The sequence below is a fragment of the Salvelinus fontinalis genome, chromosome 30 (genome assembly GCF_029448725.1).
Source record: "Salvelinus fontinalis isolate EN_2023a chromosome 30, ASM2944872v1, whole genome shotgun sequence".
In the NCBI taxonomy this organism is placed as follows: Eukaryota; Metazoa; Chordata; class Actinopteri; order Salmoniformes; family Salmonidae; genus Salvelinus; species Salvelinus fontinalis.
In genome coordinates this window covers 8,169,980-8,184,979 of record NC_074694.1, presented here as the reverse complement: position 1 = coordinate 8,184,979, position 15,000 = coordinate 8,169,980, and the positions used below count along the sequence as shown (strand labels likewise).

At 47.8% G+C, this 15,000-nt stretch overlaps 1 protein-coding gene across 1 annotated transcript in view; it reads right to left on the bottom strand.

Annotated features, from left to right (window-relative positions):
• Nucleotides 1-15,000, bottom strand: part of LOC129828442 (striatin-like) — a 151,300-nt gene that overhangs the window by 50,236 nt on the left and 86,064 nt on the right. The window contains exon 5 of the mRNA XM_055889489.1: nucleotides 1,002-1,157. Coding sequence (XP_055745464.1) covers nucleotides 1,002-1,157 — 156 coding nt within the window. The remainder of the gene's footprint in view (nucleotides 1-1,001; nucleotides 1,158-15,000) is intronic.

The following is a 15,000-nucleotide window of genomic DNA, read 5'->3' as shown; positions in this document are numbered from 1 at the left end:
CCGTAGGGGGGCACCATCCCGTAGGAGGGCACCATCCCGTAGGGGGACACCATCCCGTAGGAGGGAAACATCCCGTAGGAGGCACCATCCCGTAGGAGGGCACCATCCCGTAGGGGGACACCATCCCGTAGGGGGACACCATCCCGTAGGAGGCACCATCCCGTAGGAGGACACCATCCCGTAGGAGGCACCATCCCGTAGGAGGGCAACATCCCGTAGGGGGGCACCATCCCGTAGGGGGACACCATCCCGTAGGGGGGCACCATCCCGTAGGAGGGCAACATCCCGTAGGGGGGCACCATCCCGTAGGAGGACACCATCCCGTAGGGGGACACCATCCCGTAGGGGGGCACCATCCCGTAGGAGGGCACCATCCCGTAGGGGGACACCATCCCGTAGGAGGGAAACATCCCGTAGGGGGGCACCATCCCGTAGGAGGCACCATCCCGTAGGGGGACACCATCCCGTAGTGGGCACCATCTCGTAGGGGGACACCATCTCGTAGGGGGGCACCATCCCGTAGGAGTCACCATCCCGTAGGAGGGCACCATCCCGTAGGAGGGCACCATCCCGTAGGGAGGCACCATCCCGTAGGAGGGCACCATCCCGTAGGAGGGCACCATCCCGTAGGGAGGCACCATCCCGTAGGGAGGCACCATCCCGTAGGAGGGCACCATCCCGTAGGGAGGCACCATCCCGTAGGGGGGCACCATCCCGTAGGGGGGCACCATCCCGTAGGGGGGCACCATCCCGTAGTGGGCACCATCCCGTAGGGGGGCACCATCCCGTAGGGGGGCACCATCCCGTAGGGGGACACCATCCCGTAGGGGGGCACCATCCCGTAGGGGGGCACCATCCCGTAGGGGGGCACCATCCCGTAGGGGGGCACCATCCCGTAGGGGGGCACCATCCCGTAGGGGGGCACCATCCCGTAGGGGGGCACCATCCCGTAGGGGGGCACCATTCCGTGTGTGTATTGACAGTGAGGTGTGTTAACTTACCCTCCTCTGGTGCGCGTGCCTTTAGGTGAGGTGTCTGTTCCGTTGGCCGTCCTCTCCACAGGTCCCCGTCCGTCTCCAGCCAGACCCAGCAGGGTTTGTACCCTGTGAGACTTCACATCCAGGATGGTGTCTGTGTAACCCACCTCCTGGAGATACCTGGAGAAATTAGACAGGCTGTGTGAGTGTTTTTTTAGTCCGATGAGGAGCTTGTCCCTTCGGCTCCCAGTCAGTTGAGCCGGGAGAGAAAGACGCAACATCACACAGGAGAGGAAACAGAGAGAGAGAAAGACGCAACATCACACAGGAGAGGAAACAGAGAATCTGGGTGAAGATGTCCTTTCAATCACACAAGTGATGTGTCAGGACAGGCTAACTGGTATTCATAGTTCCTCCACTCAAACCTGCTGACAGAGAGAGACCAACCAACCGGTCATGCGGGTGGTCGGTCGGTCGGTCGGTCACCTCCCTCTGCAGATGTGTTGTTACCTACCCTTACCACCTGGGGGTGACCCGTCAAGAAGTCCAGGATCCAGTTGCAGAGGGAGGTGTTTAGTCCCAGGGTCCTTAGCTTAGTGATGAGCTTTGAGGGCACTATGGTGTTGAACGCTGAGCTGTAGTCAATGAACAGCATTCTCACATAGGTGTTCCTTTTGTCCAGCTGGAAAAGGGCAGTGTGGAGATAGAGATTGCGTCATCTGTGGATCAGTTGGGGCGGTATGCAAATTGGAGTGGGTCTAGGGTTTCTGGGATGATGGGGTTGATATGCACTTCATGGCTACAGACGTGAGTGCTACGGGTCGGTAGTCATTTAAGCAGGTTACCTTAGTGTTCTCGGACACAGGGACATGTTGGTAATACAGACTCGGACCGGGAGAGGTTGAAAATGTCAGTGAAGACTCTTGCCAGTTGGTCAGCGCATGCTCGCAGTACACGTCCTGGTAATCCGTCTGGCCCTGCGGCCTTGTGAATGTTGACCTGTTTCAAGGTCTTATTGACATCGGCTGCGGAGAGTGTGAGCACTGTGGGGACAACGTCATCGATGCACTTATTGATGAAGCCAGTGACTGATGTGGTGTATTCCTCAATGCCATCGGAGGAATCGCAGAACATATTCCAGTCTGCAAAACAGTCCTGTAGTTTAGCATCTGCTTTATCTGACCACTTTCTTATTGATCTAGTCACTGGTGCTTCCTGATTAAATATTTGCTTGTAAGCAGGAATCAGGAGGATAGAATTATGGTCAGATTTGCCAAATGGAGGGCGAGGTAGAGCTTTGTACGCGTCTCTGTGTGTGGAGTAAAGGTGGTCTAGAGTTTTTTTTCCCTCTGGTTGCACATTTAACATGCTGGTAGACATTTGGTAAAACTGATTTAAGTTTCCCTGCAGTAAAGTTCCCGGCCACTAGGAGCGCCGCCTCTGGGTGAGCGTTTTCTTATGGCGGAATACAGTTCATTCAATGCTGTCTTAGGGCCAACCACGCGCGCAGCCGGTTTGGGTTCCGTGTTAGTGCCAGCCTCTGACTGAGGTGGAATGTAAACAGCTACGAAGAACACAGATGAGAACTCTCTAGGTAGGTAGTGTGGTCTACAGCTTATCATGAGATACTCTACTTCAGGTGAGTAAAAGCTTGAGACTTCCTTAGATATCGTGTTGTTTACAAAAATACATATTAAGCCACCCCTTGTCTTACCAGACGCCACTGTTCTATCCTGCCGGTACAGCGTATTACCAGCCAGCTGTATGTTGATATTGTCGTCGTTCAGCCACGACTCCGTGAAGCATAAGATGTTACAGTTTTTAATGTCCCGCTGGTAGTTTAATCTTCCCCGTAACTCGTCCACTTTATTGTCCAAAGGTTGCACGTTTGCGAGCAGAATTGAGGGGAGCTGGGGGTTTATTCGATCGCCTCCGACGTGCCCGCCCTCCGGCCTTCTCTTTCTCCGCCTCCTCTTCACTCAGATTACGGGGGTCGGGGCCTGTTCCCAAGGGAGCCGTATATCCTCCGCCTCGGGCTCGTCAGAGTCGTGAAAGAAGAAAAAGGATTCTGCTAGTCCTTGGTGAGTAATCACAGTCCTGATGTCCAGAAGTTATTTTCGGTCATGAGAGACGGTAGCAGCAATATTATGTACAAAATGAGTAAAAAAAGTAATATATAGATAGATAAACGAACAAAAAAACACAAATCGGTTTGGAAGTCAAGTCAAGTCCAGTCCAGTCAGTCAGTCCGTCAGTCCGTCCGTCCATCCGTCCGTCTCAGACAAGGAGTCTGAGTGTGGCACATTGGCCAGTCTGAAAAGCCAAGTCGTTTTGACTGGAGTCTGTCTGAGGTCATTCTGAGGAGACACTAAAAGGTCAAATGCAATATCTTTGCATTCATTATGTGTATGTCTTGTATAACTACAGTTGTATGACTATAGCTTCAAACGGTAGAGCTTCGATGGGACAAAGCCTCTCTGTAGGGGGGCATGATGGTCCTCTGTAGAGTTGGGCTGTAACTCTGTTGATGTAACAGACAGCCCGTATATTCACTAGTTGTGTTGGAGCCATGTCAATATAATCCATCAGAATGAAATAACAGTACAGAAACTCACTGAGGACCTGGTGACCTTGTTACCAGGGTTAGTGGTATAGTAACTCACTGTCTGAGGAGCTGAGGACCTTGTTACCAGGGTTAGTGGTATAGTAACTCACTGTCTGAGGAGCTGAGGACCTTGTTACCAGGGTTAGTGGTATAGTATAGTAACTCACTGTCTGAGGAGCTGAGGACCTTGTTACCAGGGTTAGTGGTATAGTATAGTAACTCACTGTCTGAGGAGCTGAGGACCTTGTTACCAGGGTTAGTGGTATAGTAACTCACTGTCTGAGGAGCTGGTGACCTTGTTACCAGGGTTAGTGGTATAGTATAGTAACTCACTGTCTGAGGAGCTGAGGACCTTGTTACCAGGGTTAGTGGTATAGTATAGTAACTCACTGTCTGAGGAGCTGAGGACCTTGTTACCAGGGTTAGTGGTATAGTAACTCACTGTCTGAGGAGCTGAGGACCTTGTTACCAGGGTTAGTGGTATAGTATAGTAACTCACTGTCTGAGGAGCTGAGGACCTTGTTACCAGGGTTAGTGGTATAGTATAGTAACTCACTGTCTGAGGAGCTGGTGACCTTGTTACCAGGGTTAGTGGTATAGTATAGTAACTCACTGTCTGAGGAGCTGAGGACCTTGTTACCAGGGTTAGTGGTATAGTATAGTAACTCACTGTCTGAGGAGCTGAGGACCTTGTTACCAGGGTTAGTGGTATAGTATAGTAACTCACTGTCTGAGGAGCTGAGGACCTTGTTACCAGGGTTAGTGGTATAGTATAGTAACTCACTGTCTGGGGAGCTGAGGACCTTGTTACCAGGGTTAGTGGTATAGTATAGTAACTCACTGTCTGAGGAGCTGAGGACCTTGTTACCAGGGTTAGTGGTATAGTAACTCACTGTCTGAGGAGCTGAGGACCTTGTTACCAGGGTTAGTGGTATAGTATAGTAACTCACTGTCTGAGGAGCTGAGGACCTTGTTACCAGGGTTAGTGGTATAGTATAGTAACTCACTGTCTGAGGAGCTGAGGACCTTGTTACCAGGGTTAGTGGTATAGTAACTCACTGTCTGAGGAGCTGGTGACCTTGTTACCAGGGTTAGTGGTATAGTATAGTAACTCACTGTCTGAGGAGCTGGTGACCTTGTTACCAGGGTTAGTGGTATAGTATAGTAACTCACTGTCTGAGGAGCTGAGGACCTTGTTACCAGGGTTAGTGGTATAGTAACTCACTGTCTGAGGAGCTGGTGACCTTGTTACCAGGGTTAGTGGTATAGTATAGTAACTCACTGTCTGAGGAGCTGGTGACCTTGTTACCAGGGTTAGTGGTATAGTATAGTAACTCACTGTCTGAGGAGCTGAGGACCTTGTTACCAGGGTTAGTGGTATAGTAACTCACTGTCTGAGGAGCTGAGGACCTTGTTACCAGGGTTAGTGGTATAGTATAGTAACTCACTGTCTGAGGAGCTGAGGACCTTGTTACCAGGGTTAGTGGTATAGTAACTCACTGTCTGAGGAGCTGAGGACCTTGTTACCAGGGTTAGTGGTACAGTATAGTAACTCACTGTCTGAGGAGCTGAGGACCTTGTTACCAGGGTTAGTGGTATAGTATAGTAACTCACTGTCTGAGGAGCTGGTGACCTTGTTACCAGGGTTAGTGGTATAGTATAGTAACTCACTGTCTGAGGAGCTGAGGACCTTGTTACCAGGGTTAGTGGTATAGTATAGTAACTCACTGTCTGAGGAGCTGAGGACCTTGTTACCAGGGTTAGTGGTATAGTAACTCACTGTCTGAGGAGCTGGTGACCTTGTTACCAGGGTTAGTGGTATAGTATAGTAACTCACTGTCTGAGGAGCTGAGGACCTTGTTACCAGGGTTAGTGGTATAGTAACTCACTGTCTGAGGAGCTGAGGACCTTGTTACCAGGGTTAGTGGTATAGTATAGTAACTCACTGTCTGAGGAGCTGAGGACCTTGTTACCAGGGTTAGTGGTATAGTAACTCACTGTCTGAGGAGCTGAGGACCTTGTTACCAGGGTTAGTGGTATAGTATAGTAACTCACTGTCTGAGGAGCTGAGTACCTTGTTACCAGGGTTAGTGGTATAGTATAGTAACTCACTGTCTGAGGAGCTGAGGACCTTGTTACCAGGGTTAGTGGTATAGTAACTCACTGTCTGAGGAGCTGAGGACCTTGTTACCAGGGTTAGTGGTATAGTATAGTAACTCACTGTCTGAGGAGCTGGTGACCTTGTTACCAGGGTTAGTGGTATAGTATAGTAACTCACTGTCTGAGGAGCTGAGGACCTTGTTACCAGGGTTAGTGGTATAGTATAGTAACTCACTGTCTGAGGAGCTGGTGACCTTGTTACCAGGGTTAGTGGTATAGTAACTCACTGTCTGAGGAGCTGGTGACCTTGTTACCAGGGTTAGTGGTATAGTATAGTAACTCACTGTCTGAGGAGCTGAGGACCTTGTTACCAGGGTTAGTGGTATAGTATAGTAACTCACTGTCTGAGGAGCTGGTGACCTTGTTACCAGGGTTAGTGGTATAGTATAGTAACTCACTGTCTGAGGAGCTGAGGACCTTGTTACCAGGGTTAGTGGTATAGTATAGTAACTCACTGTCTGAGGAGCTGGTGACCTTGTTACCAGGGTTAGTGGTATAGTAACTCACTGTCTGAGGAGCTGGTGACCTTGTTACCAGGGTTAGTGGTATAGTATAGTAACTCACTGTCTGAGGAGCTGAGGACCTTGTTACCAGGGTTAGTGGTATAGTATAGTAACTCACTGTCTGAGGAGCTGAGGACCTTGTTACCAGGGTTAGTGGTATAGTATAGTAACTCACTGTCTGAGGAGCTGGTGACCTTGTTACCAGGGTTAGTGGTATAGTATAGTAACTCACTGTCTGAGGAGCTGAGGACCTTGTTACCAGGGTTAGTGGTATAGTATAGTAACTCACTGTCTGAGGAGCTGGTGACCTTGTTACCAGGGTTAGTGGTATAGTAACTCACTGTCTGAGGAGCTGGTGACCTTGTTACCAGGGTTAGTGGTATAGTATAGTAACTCACTGTCTGAGGAGCTGAGGACCTTGTTACCAGGGTTAGTGGTATAGTATAGTAACTCACTGTCTGAGGAGCTGGTGACCTTGTTACCAGGGTTAGTGGTATAGTATAGTAACTCACTGTCTGAGGAGCTGAGGACCTTGTTACCAGGGTTAGTGGTATAGTATAGTAACTCACTGTCTGAGGAGCTGAGGACCTTGTTACCAGGGTTAGTGGTATAGTATAGTAACTCACTGTCTGAGGAGCTGAGGACCTTGTTACCAGGGTTAGTGGTATAGTATAGTAACTCACTGTCTGAGGAGCTGAGGACCTTGTTACCAGGGTTAGTGGTATAGTATAGTAACTCACTGTCTGAGGAGCTGAGGACCTTGTTACCAGGGTTAGTGGTATAGTATAGTAACTCACTGTCTGAGGAGCTGAGGACCTTGTTACCAGGGTTAGTGGTATAGTAACTCACTGTCTGAGGAGCTGAGGACCTTGTTACCAGGGTTAGTGGTATAGTATAGTAACTCACTGTCTGAGGAGCTGGTGACCTTGTTACCAGGGTTAGTGGTATAGTATAGTAACTCACTGTCTGAGGAGCTGAGGACCTTGTTACCAGGGTTAGTGGTATAGTATAGTAACTCAATGTCTGAGGAGCTGAGGACCTTGTTACCAGGGTTAGTGGTATAGTATAGTAACTCACTGTCTGAGGAGCTGGTGACCTTGTTACCAGGGTTAGTGGTATAGTATAGTAACTCACTGTCTGAGGAGCTGAGGACCTTGTTACCAGGGTTAGTGGTATAGTAACTCACTGTCTGAGGAGCTGAGGACCTTGTTACCAGGGTTAGTGGTATAGTATAGTAACTTACTGTCTGAGGAGCTGAGGACCTTGTTACCAGGGTTAGTGGTATAGTAACTCACTGTCTGAGGAGCTGAGGACCTTGTTACCAGGGTTAGTGGTATAGTATAGTAACTCACTGTCTGAGGAGCTGAGGACCTTGTTACCAGGGTTAGTGGTATAGCATAGTAACTCACTGTCTGAGGAGCTGGTGACCTTGTTACCAGGGTTAGTGGTATAGTATAGTAACTCACTGTCTGAGGAGCTGGTGACCTTGTTACCAGGGTTAGTGGTATAGTATAGTAACTCACTGTCTGAGGAGCTGAGGACCTTGTTACCAGGGTTAGTGGTATAGTAACTCACTGTCTGAGGAGCTGGTGACCTTGTTACCAGGGTTAGTGGTATAGTATAGTAACTCACTGTCTGAGGAGCTGAGGACCTTGTTACCAGGGTTAGTGGTATAGTATAGTAACTCACTGTCTGAGGAGCTGAGGACCTTGTTACCAGTGTTAGTGGTATAGTATAGTAACTCACTGTCTGAGGAGCTGGTGACCTTGTTACCAGGGTTAGTGGTATAGTATAGTAACTCACTGTCTGAGGAGCTGGTGACCTTGTTACCAGGGTTAGTGGTATAGTATAGTAACTCACTGTCTGAGGAGCTGAGGACCTTGTTACCAGGGTTAGTGGTATAGTATAGTAACTCACTGTCTGAGGAGCTGAGGACCTTGTTACCAGGGTTAGTGGTATAGTATAGTAACTCACTGTCTGAGGAGCTGAGGACCTTGTTACCAGGGTTAGTGGTATAGTATAGTAACTCACTGTCTGAGGAGCTGAGGACCTTGTTACCAGGGTTAGTGGTATAGTATAGTAACTCACTGTCTGAGGAGCTGAGGACCTTGTTACCAGGGTTAGTGGTATAGTATAGTAACTCACTGTCTGAGGAGGTGGTGACCTTGTTACCAGGGTTAGTGGTATAGTATAGTAACTCACTGTCTGAGGAGCTGAGGACCTTGTTACCAGGGTTAGTGGTATAGTAACTCACTGTCTGAGGAGCTGAGGACCTTGTTACCAGGGTTAGTGGTATAGTATAGTAACTCACTGTCTGAGGAGCTGAGGACCTTGTTACCAGGGTTAGTGGTATAGTATAGTAACTCACTGTCTGAGGAGCTGAGGACCTTGTTACCAGGGTTAGTGGTATAGTATAGTAACTCACTGTCTGAGGAGGTGGTGACCTTGTTACCAGGGTTAGTGGTATAGTATAGTAACTCACTGTCTGAGGAGCTGAGGACCTTGTTACCAGGGTTAGTGGCATAGTAACTCACTGTCTGAGGAGCTGAGGACCTTGTTACCAGGGTTAGTGGTAAAGTATAGTAACTCACTGTCTGAGGAGCTGAGGACCTTGTTACCAGGGTTAGTGGTATAGTATAGTAACTCACAGTCTGAGGAGCTGGTGACCTTGTTACCAGGGTTAGTGGTATAGTATAGTAACTCACTGTCTGAGGAGCTGAGGACCTTGTTACCAGGGTTAGTGGTATAGTATAGTAACTCACTGTCTGAGGAGCTGAGGACCTTGTTACCAGGGTTAGTGGTATAGTAACTCACTGTCTGAGGAGCTGAGGACCTTGTTACCAGGGTTAGTGGTATAGTATAGTAACTCACTGTCTGATGAGCTGAGGACCTTGTTACCAGGGTTAGTGGTATAGTATAGTAACTCACTGTCTGAGGAGCTGAGGACCTTGTTACCAGGGTTAGTGGTATAGTATAGTAACTCACTGTCTGAGGAGCTGGTGACCTTGTTACCAGGGTTAGTGGTATAGTATAGTAACTCACTGTCTGAGGAGCTGGTGACCTTGTTACCAGGGTTAGTGGTATAGTATAGTAACTCACTGTCTGAGGAGCTGAGGACCTTGTTACCAGGGTTAGTGGTATAGTATAGTAACTCACTGTCTGAGGAGCTGAGGACCTTGTTACCAGGGTTAGTGGTATAGTATAGTAACTCACTGTCTGAGGAGCTGAGGACCTTGTTACCAGGGTTAGTGGTATAGTATAGTAACTCACTGTCTGAGGAGCTGAGGACCTTGTTACCAGGGTTAGTGGTATAGTATAGTAACTCACTGTCTGAGGAGCTGGTGACCTTGTTACCAGGGTTAGTGGTATAGTATAGTAACTCACTGTCTGAGGAGCTGGTGACCTTGTTACCAGGGTTAGTGGTATAGTATAGTAACTCACTGTCTGAGGAGCTGAGGACCTTGTTACCAGGGTTAGTGGTATAGTATAGTAACTCACTGTCTGAGGAGCTGAGGACCTTGTTACCAGGGTTAGTGGTATAGTAACTCACTGTCTGAGGAGCTGAGGACCTTGTTACCAGGGTTAGTGGTATAGTATAGTAACTCACTGTCTGAGGAGCTGAGGACCTTGTTACCAGGGTTAGTGGTATAGTATAGTAACTCACTGTCTGAGGAGCTGAGGACCTTGTTACCAGGGTTAGTGGTATAGTAACTCACTGTCTGAGGAGCTGAGGACCTTGTTACCAGGGTTAGTGGTATAGTATAGTAACTCACTGTCTGAGGAGCTGAGGACCTTGTTACCAGGGTTAGTGGTATAGTATAGTAACTCACTGTCTGAGGAGCTGAGGACCTTGTTACCAGGGTTAGTGGTATAGTATAGTAACTCACTGTCTGAGGAGCTGAGGACCTTGTTACCAGGGTTAGTGGTATAGTATAGTAACTCACTGTCTGAGGAGCTGAGGACCTTGTTACCAGGGTTAGTGGTATAGTAACTCACTGTCTGAGGAGCTGGTGACCTTGTTACCAGGGTTAGTGGTATAGTATAGTAACTCACTGTCTGAGGAGCTGAGGACCTTGTTACCAGGGTTAGTGGTATAGTATAGTAACTCACTGTCTGAGGAGCTGAGGACCTTGTTACCAGGGTTAGTGGTATAGTAACTCACTGTCTGAGGAGCTGGTGACCTTGTTACCAGGGTTAGTGGTATAGTATAGTAACTCACTGTCTGAGGAGCTGAGGACCTTGTTACCAGGGTTAGTGGTATAGTAACTCACTGTCTGAGGAGCTGAGGACCTTGTTACCAGGGTTAGTGGTATAGTATAGTAACTCACTGTCTGAGGAGCTGAGGACCTTGTTACCAGGGTTAGTGGTATAGTAACTCACTGTCTGAGGAGCTGAGGACCTTGTTACCAGGGTTAGTGGTATAGTAACTCACTGTCTGAGGAGCTGAGGACCTTGTTACCAGGGTTAGTGGTATAGTATAGTAACTCACTGTCTGAGGAGCTGAGGACCTTGTTACCAGGGTTAGTGGTATAGTATAGTAACTCACTGTCTGAGGAGCTGGTGACCTTGTTACCAGGGTTAGTGGTATAGTATAGTAACTCACTGTCTGAGGAGCTGAGGACCTTGTTACCAGGGTTAGTGGTATAGTATAGTAACTCACTGTCTGAGGAGCTGGTGACCTTGTTACCAGGGTTAGTGGTATAGTAACTCACTGTCTGAGGAGCTGGTGACCTTGTTACCAGGGTTAGTGGTATAGTATAGTAACTCACTGTCTGAGGAGCTGAGGACCTTGTTACCAGGGTTAGTGGTATAGTATAGTAACTCACTGTCTGAGGAGCTGAGGACCTTGTTACCAGGGTTAGTGGTATAGTATAGTAACTCACTGTCTGAGGAGCTGGTGACCTTGTTACCAGGGTTAGTGGTATAGTATAGTAACTCACTGTCTGAGGAGCTGAGGACCTTGTTACCAGGGTTAGTGGTATAGTATAGTAACTCACTGTCTGAGGAGCTGGTGACCTTGTTACCAGGGTTAGTGGTATAGTAACTCACTGTCTGAGGAGCTGGTGACCTTGTTACCAGGGTTAGTGGTATAGTATAGTAACTCACTGTCTGAGGAGCTGAGGACCTTGTTACCAGGGTTAGTGGTATAGTATAGTAACTCACTGTCTGAGGAGCTGGTGACCTTGTTACCAGGGTTAGTGGTATAGTATAGTAACTCACTGTCTGAGGAGCTGAGGACCTTGTTACCAGGGTTAGTGGTATAGTATAGTAACTCACTGTCTGAGGAGCTGAGGACCTTGTTACCAGGGTTAGTGGTATAGTATAGTAACTCACTGTCTGAGGAGCTGAGGACCTTGTTACCAGGGTTAGTGGTATAGTATAGTAACTCACTGTCTGAGGAGCTGAGGACCTTGTTACCAGGGTTAGTGGTATAGTATAGTAACTCACTGTCTGAGGAGCTGGTGACCTTGTTACCAGGGTTAGTGGTATAGTATAGTAACTCACTGTCTGAGGAGCTGAGGACCTTGTTACCAGGGTTAGTGGTATAGTATAGTAACTCACTGTCTGAGGAGCTGAGGACCTTGTTACCAGGGTTAGTGGTATAGTATAGTAACTCACTGTCTGAGGAGCTGGTGACCTTGTTACCAGGGTTAGTGGTATAGTATAGTAACTCACTGTCTGAGGAGCTGAGGACCTTGTTACCAGGGTTAGTGGTATAGTATAGTAACTCACTGTCTGAGGAGCTGGTGACCTTGTTACCAGGGTTAGTGGTATAGTAACTCACTGTCTGAGGAGCTGGTGACCTTGTTACCAGGGTTAGTGGTATAGTATAGTAACTCACTGTCTGAGGAGCTGAGGACCTTGTTACCAGGGTTAGTGGTATAGTAACTCACTGTCTGAGGAGCTGAGGACCTTGTTACCAGGGTTAGTGGTATAGTATAGTAACTCACTGTCTGAGGAGCTGAGGACCTTGTTACCAGGGTTAGTGGTATAGTATAGTAACTCACTGTCTGAGGAGCTGAGGACCTTGTTACCAGGGTTAGTGGTATAGTAACTCACTGTCTGAGGAGCTGAGGACCTTGTTACCAGGGTTAGTGGTATAGTATAGTAACTCACTGTCTGAGGAGCTGGTGACCTTGTTACCAGGGTTAGTGGTATAGTATAGTAACTCACTGTCTGAGGAGCTGAGGACCTTGTTACCAGGGTTAGTGGTATAGTAACTCACTGTCTGAGGAGCTGGTGACCTTGTTACCAGGGTTAGTGGTATAGTATAGTAACTCACTGTCTGAGGAGCTGAGGACCTTGTTACCAGGGTTAGTGGTATAGTATAGTAACTCACTGTCTGAGGAGCTGAGGACCTTGTTACCAGGGTTAGTGGTATAGTATAGTAACTCACTGTCTGAGGAGCTGGTGACCTTGTTACCAGGGTTAGTGGTATAGTATAGTAACTCACTGTCTGAGGAGCTGAGGACCTTGTTACCAGGGTTAGTGGTATAGTAACTCACTGTCTGAGGAGCTGGTGACCTTGTTACCAGGGTTAGTGGTATAGTATAGTAACTCACTGTCTGAGGAGCTGAGGACCTTGTTACCAGGGTTAGTGGTATAGTATAGTAACTCACTGTCTGAGGAGCTGAGGACCTTGTTACCAGGGTTAGTGGTATAGTATAGTAACTCACTGTCTGAGGAGCTGGTGACCTTGTTACCAGGGTTAGTGGTATAGTATAGTAACTCACTGTCTGAGGAGCTGAGGACCTTGTTACCAGGGTTAGTGGTATAGTAACTCACTGTCTGAGGAGCTGGTGACCTTGTTACCAGGGTTAGTGGTATAGTATAGTAACTCACTGTCTGAGGAGCTGAGGACCTTGTTACCAGGGTTAGTGGTATAGTATAGTAACTCACTGTCTGAGGAGCTGAGGACCTTGTTACCAGGGTTAGTGGTATAGTATAGTAACTCACTGTCTGAGGAGCTGGTGACCTTGTTACCAGGGTTAGTGGTATAGTATAGTAACTCACTGTCTGAGGAGCTGGTGACCTTGTTACCAGGGTTAGTGGTATAGTATAGTAACTCACTGTCTGAGGAGCTGAGGACCTTGTTACCAGGGTTAGTGGTATAGTATAGTAACTCACTGTCTGAGGAGCTGAGGACCTTGTTACCAGGGTTAGTGGTATAGTATAGTAACTCACTGTCTGAGGAGCTGAGGACCTTGTTACCAGGGTTAGTGGTATAGTATAGTAACTCACTGTCTGAGGAGCTGAGGACCTTGTTACCAGGGTTAGTGGTATAGTATAGTAACTCACTGTCTGAGGAGCTGAGGACCTTGTTACCAGGGTTAGTGGTATAGTATAGTAACTCACTGTCTGAGGAGGTGGTGACCTTGTTACCAGGGTTAGTGGTATAGTATAGTAACTCACTGTCTGAGGAGCTGAGGACCTTGTTACCAGGGTTAGTGGTATAGTAACTCACTGTCTGAGGAGCTGAGGACCTTGTTACCAGGGTTAGTGGTATAGTATAGTAACTCACTGTCTGAGGAGCTGAGGACCTTGTTACCAGGGTTAGTGGTATAGTATAGTAACTCACTGTCTGAGGAGCTGAGGACCTTGTTACCAGGGTTAGTGGTATAGTATAGTAACTCACTGTCTGAGGAGGTGGTGACCTTGTTACCAGGGTTAGTGGTATAGTATAGTAACTCACTGTCTGAGGAGCTGAGGACCTTGTTACCAGGGTTAGTGGTATAGTAACTCACTGTCTGAGGAGCTGAGGACCTTGTTACCAGGGTTAGTGGTAAAGTATAGTAACTCACTGTCTGAGGAGCTGAGGACCTTGTTACCAGGGTTAGTGGTATAGTATAGTAACTCACAGTCTGAGGAGCTGGTGACCTTGTTACCAGGGTTAGTGGTATAGTATAGTAACTCACTGTCTGAGGAGCTGAGGACCTTGTTACCAGGGTTAGTGGTATAGTATAGTAACTCACTGTCTGAGGAGCTGAGGACCTTGTTACCAGGGTTAGTGGTATAGTATAGTAACTCACTGTCTGAGGAGCTGAGGACCTTGTTACCAGGGTTAGTGGTATAGTATAGTAACTCACTGTCTGAGGAGCTGAGGACCTTGTTACCAGGGTTAGTGGTATAGTATAGTAACTCACTGTCTGAGGAGCTGAGGACCTTGTTACCAGGGTTAGTGGTATAGTAACTCACTGTCTGAGGAGCTGAGGACCTTGTTACCAGGGTTAGTGGTATAGTATAGTAACTCACTGTCTGAGGAGCTGAGGACCTTGTTACCAGGGTTAGTGGTATAGTATAGTAACTCACTGTCTGAGGAGCTGAGGACCTTGTTACCAGGGTTAGTGGTATAGTATAGTAACTCACTGTCTGAGGAGCTGAGGACCTTGTTACCAGGGTTAGTGGTATAGTAACTCACTGTCTGAGGAGCTGAGGACCTTGTTACCAGGGTTAGTGGTATAGTATAGTAACTCACTGTCTGAGGAGCTGAGGACCTTGTTACCAGGGTTAGTGGTATAGTATAGTAACTCACTGTCTGAGGAGCTGAGGACCTTGTTACCAGGGTTAGTGGTATAGTATAGTAACTCACTGTCTGAGGACCTTGTTACCAGGGTTAGTGGTATAGTATAGTAACTCACTGTCTGAGGAGCTGGTGACCTTGTTACCAGGGTTAGTGGTTTAGTATAGTAACTCACTGTCTGAGGAGCTGGTGACCTTGTTACCAGGGTTAGTGGTATAGTATAGTAACTCACTG